The sequence below is a fragment of the Coregonus clupeaformis genome, unplaced genomic scaffold, assembly GCF_020615455.1.
Source record: "Coregonus clupeaformis isolate EN_2021a unplaced genomic scaffold, ASM2061545v1 scaf2344, whole genome shotgun sequence".
Taxonomy (NCBI): domain Eukaryota; kingdom Metazoa; phylum Chordata; class Actinopteri; order Salmoniformes; family Salmonidae; genus Coregonus; species Coregonus clupeaformis.
This window is the reverse complement of record NW_025535798.1, coordinates 18405-30525: the sequence shown is the minus strand read 5'-3', so window position 1 is coordinate 30525 and position 12121 is coordinate 18405. Positions and strand designations below refer to the sequence as shown.

Here is a 12121-nt window from a genome sequence, read left to right as displayed (position 1 = left end):
GCTCCCTCACGACGCCAGGACAGCGGAGTCACTCACCACCTTCCGGAGACATTTGAAACCCCACCTCTTTAAGGAATACCTGGGATAGGATAAAGTAATCCTTCTACCCCCCCCTTACCCCAACCAAAAAAAAAAAAAAAAACATTGTAAAGTGGTGATCCCACTGGCTATAAGGTGAATGCACCTATTTGTAAGTCGCTCTGGATAAGAGCGTCTGCTAAATGACGTAAATGTAAATGTAAATTTAGGCCACCATAGGGAGTGGTTCTATCACCCGTTATACACCCTTTGTATTGCTTATGAAGACTGTATGTATGCTATATAAAGCCTTTATAAGTTGTATTTAGTTTAATCACAGTCTATCCTTCTGCTTTACCAACAGCAGAGACCATGGTGGAGAGTGCTGTATCAAGCCTGGACCTGAGAACACCAGAGACCATGGTGGAGAGTGTTGTATCAAGCCTGGACCTGAGAACACCAGAGACCATGGTGGAGAGTGCTGTATCAAGCCTGGACCTGAGAAATGTGAGTGTTAACTGATTTAATTGTTTTTCAATCAAAATAATTTTAAAGCGTTCATTATACTTGAGTCGCAGGCAAGGAACACAATCATGATCTATTTGGTCAAACTTAAATGTAGAGTCAGCAATATGATGTAGATGCACAAAGTAAATAGCAAAGTGGGTCAATTTCTGCAACAACTACAGTGAGGGAAAAAAATATTTGATCCCCTGCTGATTTTGTACGTTTGCCCACTGACAAAGACATGATCAGTCTATAATTTTAATGGTAGGTTTATTTGAACAGTGAGAGACAGAATAACAACAACAAAAATCCAGAAAAATGCATTTCAAAAATGTTATAAATTGATTTGCATTTTAATGAGGGAAATAAGTATTTGACCCCCTCTCAATCAGAAAGATTTCTGGCTCCCAGGTGCCTTTTATACAGGTAACGAGCTGAGATTAGGAGCACACTCTTAAAGGGAGTGCTCCTAATCTCAGTTTGTTACCTGTATAAAAGACACCTGTCCACAGAAGCAAGCAATCAATCAATCAGATTCCAAACTCTCCACCATGGCCAAGACCAAAGAGCTCTCCAAGGATATCAGGGACAAGATTGTAGACCTACACAAAGCTGGAATGGGCTACAAGACCATCGCCAAGCAGCTTGGTGAGAAGGTGACAACAGTTGGTACGATTATTTGCAAATGGAAGAAACACAAAATAACTGTCAATCTCCTTCGGCCTGGGGCTCCATGCAAGATCTCACCTCGTGGAGTTGCAATGATCATGAGAATGGTGAGGAATCAGCCCAGAACTACACGGGGAGGATCTTGTCAATGATCTCAAGGCAGCTGGGACCATAGTCACCAAGAAAACAATTGGTAACACACTACGCCGTGAAGGACTGAAATCCTGCAGCGCCCGCAAGGTCCCCCCTGCTCAAGAAAGCACATATACAGGGCCGTCTGAAGTTTGCCAATGAACATCTGAATGGGTGGGTGAAAGTGTTGTGGTCAGATGAGACCAAAATCGAGCTCTTTGGCAATAACTCAACTCGCCGTGTTTGGAGGAGGAGGAATGCTGCCTATGACCCCAAGAACACCATCCCCACTGTCAAGCATGGAGGTGGAAACATTATGCTTTGGGGGTGTTTTTCTGCTAAGGGGACAGGACAACTTCACCGCATCAAAGGGACTTAGGACAGGGCCATGTACCTTTCAATCTTGGGTGAGAACCTCCTTCCCTCAGCCAGGGCATTGAAAATGGGTCGTGGATGGGTATTCCAGCATGACAATGACCCAAAACACATGGCCAAGGCAACAAAGGAGTGACTCAAGAAGAAGCACATTAAGGTCCTGGAGTGGCCTAGCCAGTCTCCAGACCTTAATCCCATAGAAAATCTGTGGAGGGGAGCTGAAGGTTCGAGTTGCCAAACGTCAGCCTCGAAACCTTAATGACTTGGAGAAGATCCCTCCTGAGACGTGTGCAAACCTGGTGGCCAACTACAAGAAACGTCTGACCTCTGTGATTGCCAACAAGTCATGTTTTGCAGAGGGGTCAAAATCTTATTTCCCTCATTAAAATGCAAATCAATTTATAACATTTTTGACATGCTTTTTTCTGGATTTTGTTGTTGTTATTCTGTCTCTCACTGTTCAAATAAACCTACCATTAAAATTAGACTGATCATGTTTTGTCAGTGGGCAAACGTACAAAATCAGCAGGGGATCAAATACTTTTTTTCCCCTCACTGTAAGGGCATTAGAGCGCGATGCTAAACTTCTCAGCTGTTTTGGTCCAGTGACTACCACGCTGTAAGAGAGTGAAGAGAACCCGTGCACATGGGCAGATACTGTGTGAGAGAGAAGTCAGGCATCTTGCTCATCACAATATCTGCGGTGCTGCTCGTACAACATCATTTAGCTGACTCTACCTTTAAGCTCTCATCCTGGGATCTACCAGAAATCAGGCCCCCAACATCTCCAAAACATGGACCAGAACCATGTTGTTTCCTGCTTCCACAAACATTCATTAATATAACACTGTGTGCTAATGAGACTGTTGCTAACATATATAGATTTTTATTACAAGTCTATTTAATAATTATTAATTAGTTATTACATGAGATTGTCCATTTTAAATAACTACTACTTTTGACTTCAGGGATTCCTCAGAGCTGTAAGACTTGTGACCATGTTGAGGTAAGTCATAATGTCAATTCTCACTTTTACATACCTTCAGGAGTCAGGCACAGTCTGAAAGCCAGGTGTGTACTGACCAACCATTCATACTGGGATATAGACAGTCCTGTGTTCTGCTTTAGTAATATAAACACAGTCTGAAAGCCAGGTGTGTACTGACCAACCATTCATACTGGGATATAGACAGTCCTGTGTTCTGCTTGTAGGCATGCAGGATTTTAGCTGTTGTCATATTTTGTCATTAGACAGTTTAATTGGATCAATCCCCAGCATTCCATGTAACATTTAATAAATACATTAGATTAGTTACTTTGGTTAATGGGCCAGTTTCCCGGACACAGATTAAGTCTAGTCTTGGACCTTAAAGGACTTTCTATTGAAGCTTCCATTGATCATGCTTTAAGTCCAGCACTAGACTCTATCTGTGTCCAGGAAACTGGCCCCATATGTATAACTGAGATGCTTGCCCTTGTTCAGGACTCCACACACTGGCTTCAGATTGAACCCTTGACTTCCACTGTCCAGGGAGTGACAATGTTCAGGTAAAATAACTACTTTTAACATTTCATTCCACTTGCTAGTGTATTTCCCCATTACCTTTGGGAATAGGCTTCTAATCAAACCTCTCCATTTGACGATTGACCCGCTCTACCATATCTTGTTGTTGCCCTCAGGCACAGGACACCCAAAGGGCGTTATGAGTGCACAGTGTCTGGGCTCCGCTGGGTGTGTGACAGAGATGTCATTCTGAAGTATCACTTCAGGAACTGGTATCCCTACAGTCAACTTCTGAAAGACATGCAGTACGGACAAGGTGGTCCATTGCTGGACATCACTATGGAGTTAGGTGAACTGGAGGAAGTTCATCTGCCACACTTTGTCTGTTTAGGTAAAACCATATTGACATAGTATTCAGAAAGACATTTCCATGTAACTGAGTTTCACTTCCTGAATGAATGAATGAATATTCTGGGAGTTTGAGTTTACTGTGATCTGATACCGCATATTCTTTGTGTTTTAGTTGGATGAATAATCCAATATTTGTCTTTCTGTCTCCTTTTTATTGTGTTGTTCAGGGACCAACCCTTCCCTGGGGAATGAGATGAAGATTCTTCATGTAGAGGAACATGGAGTGTCTGTTGAGGAAGTGCATGAGGTCACCAGATTCCATGCTAAGATTCTCCATCCCAAGTTCTCAGTTATCTCTGTTATACTGAGCTATATCTTTTCGTGGAACATAGATGTCCACTGTGAGCTGATGCTCTATATGACAGTGAAAAAGGAAACACTAATTCCACGCCTATACCTGTTCCCCAGTAACCCCAGCCAAATACAGGTGAGGTACCATTATTTTATAGGTGACCTTAACTAAGCAGTGGTACGGTTTATGTTGACACTCATAACATGAAGATAATAGTGTGTTGCTAGTTTTCTGAATAATGTTTGAATAAGACTATACATTGACTGGCTGTGTATTCCATGCCTCGTTTCGCAGGCTGTGGAACAACAGGAAAAGTCTCAAGGGTCTTCAAGGGTTCTCATCTCAAGACCAGAGCAGGCCTTCAAACTGAATAGTTACTTCAGACTGAACATTCCCTGTTCTACCTACATCAATCCACCGGTACAGTTTTAGTAGACTAAGAACATGAATCGGACATTTAAGTCATTTAAGTCATATCTATCCATTGCTCTCTGTCGCCGATGGCTCTCAATTCAAATGGCTTTATTGGCATGGGAAACATATGTTTACATTGCAAGCAATCTCTCTCTCGCTCTTTCCATCTCTCTCCAGAAGATTCATCTCATACATAGAGACTCCACACCAAGCTTTTTCAAGGCGGTTGTGAAAATGACAGGGGTTGACATTGAGATGGAGTTATTCGGGTGATGATGAGAGGATTGCATGGAAAGAAGTGGTATCACAAGGTAGGAGCATATGTCAATCATAACTTTGTACTTTTGTAACATATGCTATTTAGAGTGATATAACCTCATTTTGTTTATCTTTCAGATGAATACATCACTGTCACCCATTCAACAAGTAAGTAAACATGAGTTACAGTGCATTCGGAAAGTATTCAGACCCCTTGAATTGTTCCACATTTTGTTACGTTACAGCCTTATTATAAAATTGATTAAATCGTTTTTCCCCCTCATCAATCTGCACACAACACCCCATAATGACAAAGCAAAAACAGGTTTTAGAAATTTTTGCAAATGTGTATATATAAAATAAAATCACATTTACATAAGTATTTAGACCCTTTACTCAGTACTTTGTTGAAGCACCTTTGGCAGCGATAACAGCCTCGATTCTTCTTGGGTATGATGCTAGAAGCTTGGCACACCTGTATTTGGGGAGTTTCTCCCATTCTTCTCTGCAGATCCTCTCAAGCTCTGTCAGGTTGGATGGGGATTGTCGCTGCACAGCTATTTACAGGTCTCTCTAGAGATATTAGATCGGGTTCAAGTCCGGCTCTGGCTGGGCCACTCAAGGACATTCAGAGACTTGTCCCGGAGCCACTCCTGCGTTGTCTTGTCTGTGTGCTTAGGGTCGTTGTCCTGTTGGAAGGTGAACCTTCGCCCCAGTCTGAGGTCCTGAGCGCTCTGGAGCAGGTTTTCATTAAGGATCTCTCTGTACTGCTCCATTCATCTTTCCCTCGATCCTGACTAGTCTCCCAGTCCCTGCCGCTGAAAAACATCCCCACAGCATGATGCTGACACCACCATGCTTCACCGTAGGAATGGTGCCAGGGTTCTTCCAGATGTGACGCTTGGCATTCAGGCCAAAGAGTTCAATCTTGGTTTCATCAGACCAGATAATCTTGTTTCTCATGGTCTGAGAGTCCTTTAGGTGCCTTTTGGCAAACTCCAAGCGGGCTGTCATGTGTCTTTTACTGAGGAGTAGCTTCCGTCTGGCCACTCTACCATAAAGGCCTGATTGGTGGAGTTCTGCAGAGATGGTTGTCCTTCTGGAAGGTTCTCCCATCTCCACAGAGGAGCTCTGGAGCTCTTTCAGAGTGACCATCAGGTTCTTGGTCACCTCCCTGACCAAGGCCCTTCTCCCCCGATTGCTCAGTTTAGCCGGGCGGCCAGCTCTAGGAAGAGTCTTGGTGGTTCCAAAATTCTTCCATTTAAGAATGATAGAGGCCACTGTGTTCTTGGAGACCTTCAATGCTGCAGAACTGTTTCGGTACCCTTCCCCAGATCTGGGCCTCGACACAATCCTGTCTCGGAGCTCTACGGACAATTCCTTCGACCTCATGGCTTGGTTTTTGCTCTGACATGCACTGTCAACTGTGGGACCTTATATAGACAGGTGTGTGCCTTTCCAAATCATGTCCAATCAATTACATTTACCACAGGTGGACTCCAATCAAGTTGTTCAAACATCTCAAGGATGATCAATGGAAACAGGATGCACCTGAGCTCAATTTCAAATCTAATAGCAAAGGGTCTGAATACTTATGTAAATAAGGTATTTCTGTTTTGGAATATATTTATTCTGTATATTTTGTATTCTTCTTTTCACTCTGTCATTTAAGTCATTATTGTGGAGTCACTACAATGTTGTTGATCCATCCACAGTTTTCTCCCATCACAGCCATTGAACTCGTTAACTGTTTTAAAATCACCAATGCCTCATGGTGACATCATTAAGCAGTTTCCTTCCTGTCCTGCAGCTCAGTTCAGAAGGACGACTGTATCTTTGATGTGTCTGGGTGGTTTAATACATCACCCACAGGATAATTATTAACTTGACCATTCTTAATGTCACGGTTTCGGCCGAGGCTGCTCCTCCTCCTGGTTCGGGCAGGCTTCGCGGTCGTCGCCCCCGGAGTACTAGCTGCCACCGATCTATGTTTCATGTTCGTTTGGTTTTGTCTGGATGTTGTACACCTGTGTCTTGTTAGTCCTCGTTAGTGTCCTATTTAGTTCTCGTTGTGTGTGCTTGTCGTTGTGTGTGATTGCGCTTCTGTTTCGTGTTTGGAGCTACATTTTCCCTCCAGTGTTTTGGAGAGGTTATTTTGCACATGTTTGTGCGCCGTTTGTTTTGTCGCCTGTGTGCGCTGTATTCGCCTTCGGGCTTATTGTGCTTCTGTCTTTTATATATATTGCACTAAAGCATTTGGACTGAGCCTCTGCGTCCTGCGCATGATTCATACACCACACCCACCTTCAGCACGCCTTGACAGAATCACACACCATAATGGAATCAGCAGGATCGCAGTCGCTCGAGGAGCATCTCCGTGGGCAAGAGGGCCAGATAGGACAACTGGAGACCGCTCTACAGGAGGTAATCAACACCTTGCACCGATGGGAGGCCAGCAGGGTACCCACACCTCCACCTACCCTGCCCACCCCATCGGTCGGTCCACCAGTCCCAGGTTCGAACCCAGGGGGATTCGGCTCTCGCTCCCGAGGGCGTATGACGGAACAGCTGCCGGGTGTCAGGGGTTCCTCCTGCAGGTGGAGCTCTACCTGGCCACTGTACACCCGGGTGCCCTCGGGATACGAGAGCGTTTCCGCCCTCATCTCATGTCTCACGGGCAAGGCGTTGGAGTGGGCTAACGCCGAGTGGAGGAAGATGGACGCCAACACCATCACCTACGCCGAGTTCTCCCGCCGCTTCAAGGCCGTGTTCGACCATCCACCTGAGGGCAAAGCGGCGGGGGAGCGTCTAGTCCATTTGAGACAGGGGAAGAGGAGCACTCAGGTGTTCGCTCTAGAGTACCGGACTCTAGCGGCGGATGCAGGGTGGAATGAACGGCTCTCATCGACCATTTCCGATGTAGCCTACGAGAGGACGTTCAACGTGAGTTGGCCTGCAGGGATACCCATCTTACCTTCGACCAGTTGGTCGATATGTCCATCCGTCTGGACACCCTGCTGGCCACCCGTGGACTTCCCGAGGGGAGTCCGTCCATTCCGCCCTCCGGGCACCTCCGAGCCGAGCCCTATGGAGCTCGGGGGTGCCGGCGCTAGAGAACGGAGGAGGAGGAGCCCGAGGGGGGCCTGTCTCCTGCACCAAGTGCGGTCGTGGAGGGCACACTGCGGCCAGGTGCTGGGGAGGGTTCTCCGGGGGAGAAGACAACAGGCCACGCACTGGGGGGGCCTCCCAGGTGAGTAGACGTCCCACTTACCCAGAGCTTTCTGTTGCGCACTTTTGTATACCTGTTTGTTTTCCACAGGTCGCACCTCATTCCCAGCATAAGGCGCTAGTAGATTCAGGCGCAGCTGGGAATTTTGTTGATCGAAAGTTTTGTTTTGAGTTAGGGATCCCTCTCCTACCTGTTGACAAACCTTTTCCCGTTCATGCCTTAGATAGCCGCCCGTTGGGGTCGGGGTTGATCAGGGAGATCACAGCGCCACTTCGGATGTGTGCGCAGGGGGGTCATGAGGAGACTATACAGCTGTATCTGATCGACTCTCCTGCGTACCCAGTGGTGCTGGGGATTCCCTGGTTAAGCACCCATAACCCTGCTATTTCGTGGCAACAGAGGGCTCTCGATGGGTGGTCTGCTCAGTGCGAGGGGCGGTGTCTGGGTGTTTCCGTGGGGGCGACTTCGGTGGAAAGTCCAAACCAAGTGCCCGCACTGCACATTCCGCCTGAATATGGGGATTTAGCTCTCGTGTTTAGCAAAACTAGGGCGACGCAGTTGCCTCCTCATAGACAGGGGGATTGTGCGATTGATCTCCAGGCAGGAGCAGCGCCCCACGGAGCCACGTGTATCCGTTGTCTCAAGAGGAGAGAAAAGCTATGGAAACTTACATAGCCGAATCTTTGAGACAGGGATACATTCGGCCCTCCACTTCTCCCCGCCTCCTCGAGCTTCTTTTTTGTGAAAAAGAAAGATGGAGGGTTGCGCCCGTGCATTGATTACCGTGGTCTCAATCAGATTACTGTGAAATACAGTTATCCACTCCCTCTGATTGCGACCATGACGGAGTCATTGCATGGAGCGCGGTTTTTCACAAAACTGGATCTCAGGAGCGCGTATAACTTGGTGCGCATTAGGGAGGGTGACGAATGGAAGACAGCGTTTAGTACCACGTCAGGTCATTTCGAATATCTCGTCATGCCATATGGGTTGATGAATGCTCCATCAGTCTTCCAATCCTTCGTAGATGACATTTTCCGGGATATGCAGGGATAAGGGGTGGTCGTGTACATTGATGACATTCTGGTGTACTCGTCTACCCGAGCCGAGCATATAACCCTGGTGCGTCGTGTATTGAGGAGGCTGTTGGAGCACGACCTATATGTCAAGGCAGAGAAATGTCTGTTTTTCCAGGAGTCGGTCTCCTTTTTTGGGTTATCGGTTGTCCGCGTCAGGGGTGAGAATGGAGGTGGATCGTGTGTCCGCTGTGCGTAATTGGCAAACCCCAACTACTGTAAATGAGGTGCAGCAGTTTTTGGGCTTTGCGAATTACTACCGGAGGTTTATCCGGGGTTTTGGACAGGTGGCAGCTCCCATCACGTCCCTTCTGAAGGGGGGTCCGGTGCGCCTGCAGTGGTCAGCCGATGCGGACAGGGCCTTTAGGAGACTGAAGGACCTGTTTACGTCGGCTCCTGTGCTGGCGCATCCGGATCCCGCATTACCCTTTTCAGGTCGAGGTAGACGCGTCTGAGGCTGGTATAGGGGCCGTTCTCTCTCAACGGTCCGGCACGCCACCTAAACTCCGCCCCTGTGCTTTTTACTCAAAGAAGCTCAGCCCGGCGGAGCGTAACTATGACGTTGGGGACAGGGAGCTGTTAGCTGTAGTTCAAGCCCTTAAGGTGTGGAGGCATTGGCTTGAGGGGGCTCAACACCCTTTCCTCATTTTGACTGACCATCGGAACCTGGAGTACATCCGGGCAGCGAGGAGACTGAACCCTCGCCAGGCTCGATGGAGTATGTTTCTCACCAGGTTCGTATTTAAAATCACGTACATCCCTGGGTCCCAGTATGGTAAGGCGGATGCGCTGTCCCGGCGGTATGACACGGAGGAGAGGTCCGTTGAGCCCACTCCCATACTACCGGAGTCTTGCCTTGTGGCACCGGTGGTGTGGGAGGTCGATGCCGAAATCGAGCGAGCGTTGCGTACCGACCCCAGCCCTCCACAGTGTCCTGAGGGTCGGAGGTACGTTCCGCGCGAGATTCAGGATCGACTCATTTACTGGGCTCACACGTCACCCTCCTCTGGACATCCGGGAATCGGCCGGACGGTGCATTGCCTTAGCACTAAATACTGGTGGCCCACTTTGGCTAGGGATGTGAGGGTTTATGTCTCCTCCTGCTCGGTGTGTGCCCAGTGTAAGGCGCCCCGACATCTGCCCAGGGGTAAGTTACAACCCCTGCCCGTTCCACAATGACCATGGTCCCACCTCTCGGTGGATTTTGTGACAGACCTTCCCCTCTCTCAGGGGAATACCACCATCCTGGTCGTTGTGGACCGGTTCTCTAAGGCCTGTCGTCTTCTCCCTATGTCGGGTCTTCCTACTGCCCTACAGACCGCTGAGGCCCTATTTACCCACGTCTTCCGGCATTACGGGTACCCGAGGATATAGTGTCTGATCGAGGCCCCCAGTTTACCTCTCGTGTTTGGAGAGCGTTCATGGAGCGTTTGGGGGTCTCGGTTAGCCTTACCTCAGGGTACCACCCGGAGAGTAACGGGCAGGTAGAACGTGTCAACCAGGATGTGGGTAGGTTTCTGAGGTCGTATTGCCAGGACCGGCCGGAGAAGTGGGCACGGTACATTCCCTGGGCCGAGATGGCCCAGAACTCTCTCCGCCACTCCTCTACTAACCTAACCCCTTCCAATGTGTGTTAGGTTACCAGCCGGTTCTGGCACCTTGGCAGCAGAGCCAGATCGAGGCCCCTGCGGTGGATGATTGGATGAGGCGCTCGGAAGAGACGTGGGAACGCTGCCCACGTCCACCTGCAGCGGGCCGTCCTTCGTCACAAGGCGAGCGCCGATCTCCACCGCAGTGAGGGGCCGGTGTACGCACCCGGAGATCGAGTCTGGCTCTCTACCAGAAACCTACCCTCCGCCTGCCCTGCCGGAAGCTGGGTCGGCGGTTTGTGAGGGCCCTTTAAAGTCCTGAGAAGATTGAACGAGGTGTGTTATAGGTTACATCTACCTGTTGAGTATAAGAATATTAACCCCTCGTTCCATGTGTCTCTTCTCAGGCCGGGTGGTAGCTGGTCCACTCCAGGACAATGAGATAGGGGAGACTCCTTCGCCCCCACTGGACATCGAGGGGGCTCCGGCGTACACCGTTCGGTCCATCTTGGACTCTAGACGCCGGATGGGGGGTCTCCAGTATCTCGTGGAGTGGGAGGGGTACGGCCAGGAGGAGCGGTGCTGGGTGCCGCGGAGGGACATCCGAGACCCATCTCTCCTGTCGGAGTTCCACCGGGACCATCCCGCGCGCCCTGCTCCGCGTCCTCCTGGTCGTCCCCCGAGGCCGGGTTCGGCGCACGGCTGGAGCCGCGCGTCAAGGGGGGTACTGTCACGGTTTCGGCCGAGGCTGCTCCTCCTCCTGGTTCGGGCAGGCTTCGGCGGTCGTCGGCCCCCGAGTACTAGCTGCCACCGATCTATGTTTCATGTTCGTTTGGTTTTGTCTGGATGTTGTACACCTGTGTCTTGTTAGTCCTCGTTAGTGTCCTATTTAGTTCTCGTTGTGTGTGCTTGTCGTTGTGTGTGATTGCGCTTCTGTTTCGTGTTTGGAGCTACATTTTCCCTCCAGTGTTTTGGAGAGGTTATTTTGCACATGTTTGTGCGCTCGTTTGTTTTGTCGCCTGTGTGCGCTGTATTCGCCTTCGGGCTTATTGTGCTTCTGTCTTTTATATATATTGCACTAAAGCCTTTGGACTGAGCCTCTGCGTCCTGCGCATGATTCATACACCACACCCACCTTCAGCACGCCTTGACACTTAAAGAGATAATAAATGTCTGATTTGTTACTGTTACCCATCTACCAATCACTGCCCTTCTTTATGAGGCTTTCAAAAAATATATACTTGAATCTGTGCTTGAAATGCGATACTTGACTGAGGGACCTTCCAGATGTTGAATGTATGGGGGACAGGCCCACTTTGACATTAGATGATTCTGAGTAGATTGTTGATAAAACATTAATCATCTATTTTCAATGACTTCTCAATAAACCTAATACGAAAATGTGTTATTTCAATTTGTTATTTTAAATTGACTGACTTTAATTGGAATTGACCACAACCCTGGAGTCAGTCATTTATTGTATAGAGCTATCAGAGGAATGATAACTGGAGAGACTGGAAGATGTAGAAACAGCTGCTGTTAACCCTAAAGCCATATTAATTTAATTGACCCCCCCTTCAGCATTAACAGTCCCTGACATTCCTGCTGAGGAGTTTCTGAAGAAACACTGGGCTAAACTAATTAAGC

At 48.4% G+C, this 12121-nt stretch overlaps 1 protein-coding gene and 1 long non-coding RNA gene across 2 annotated transcripts in view; both read left to right on the top strand.

The window, feature by feature from the left end:
- Positions 1 to 4595, top strand: part of LOC123488458 (NACHT, LRR and PYD domains-containing protein 1 homolog) — a 23672-nt gene extending 19077 nt beyond the window's left edge. The window contains exons 3-9 of the mRNA XM_045219391.1: positions 434 to 525; positions 2670 to 2707; positions 3185 to 3249; positions 3382 to 3596; positions 3784 to 4043; positions 4203 to 4328; positions 4500 to 4595. Coding sequence (XP_045075326.1) covers positions 434 to 525; positions 2670 to 2707; positions 3185 to 3249; positions 3382 to 3596; positions 3784 to 4043; positions 4203 to 4328; positions 4500 to 4595 — 892 coding nt within the window. The remainder of the gene's footprint in view (positions 1 to 433; positions 526 to 2669; positions 2708 to 3184; positions 3250 to 3381; positions 3597 to 3783; positions 4044 to 4202; positions 4329 to 4499) is intronic.
- LOC123488459 lies at positions 4593 to 12121 on the top strand. The gene is made up of 3 exons (XR_006660092.1): positions 4593 to 4633; positions 4719 to 4748; positions 12056 to 12121. It is a non-coding gene; the product is annotated as an uncharacterized LOC123488459 (long non-coding RNA).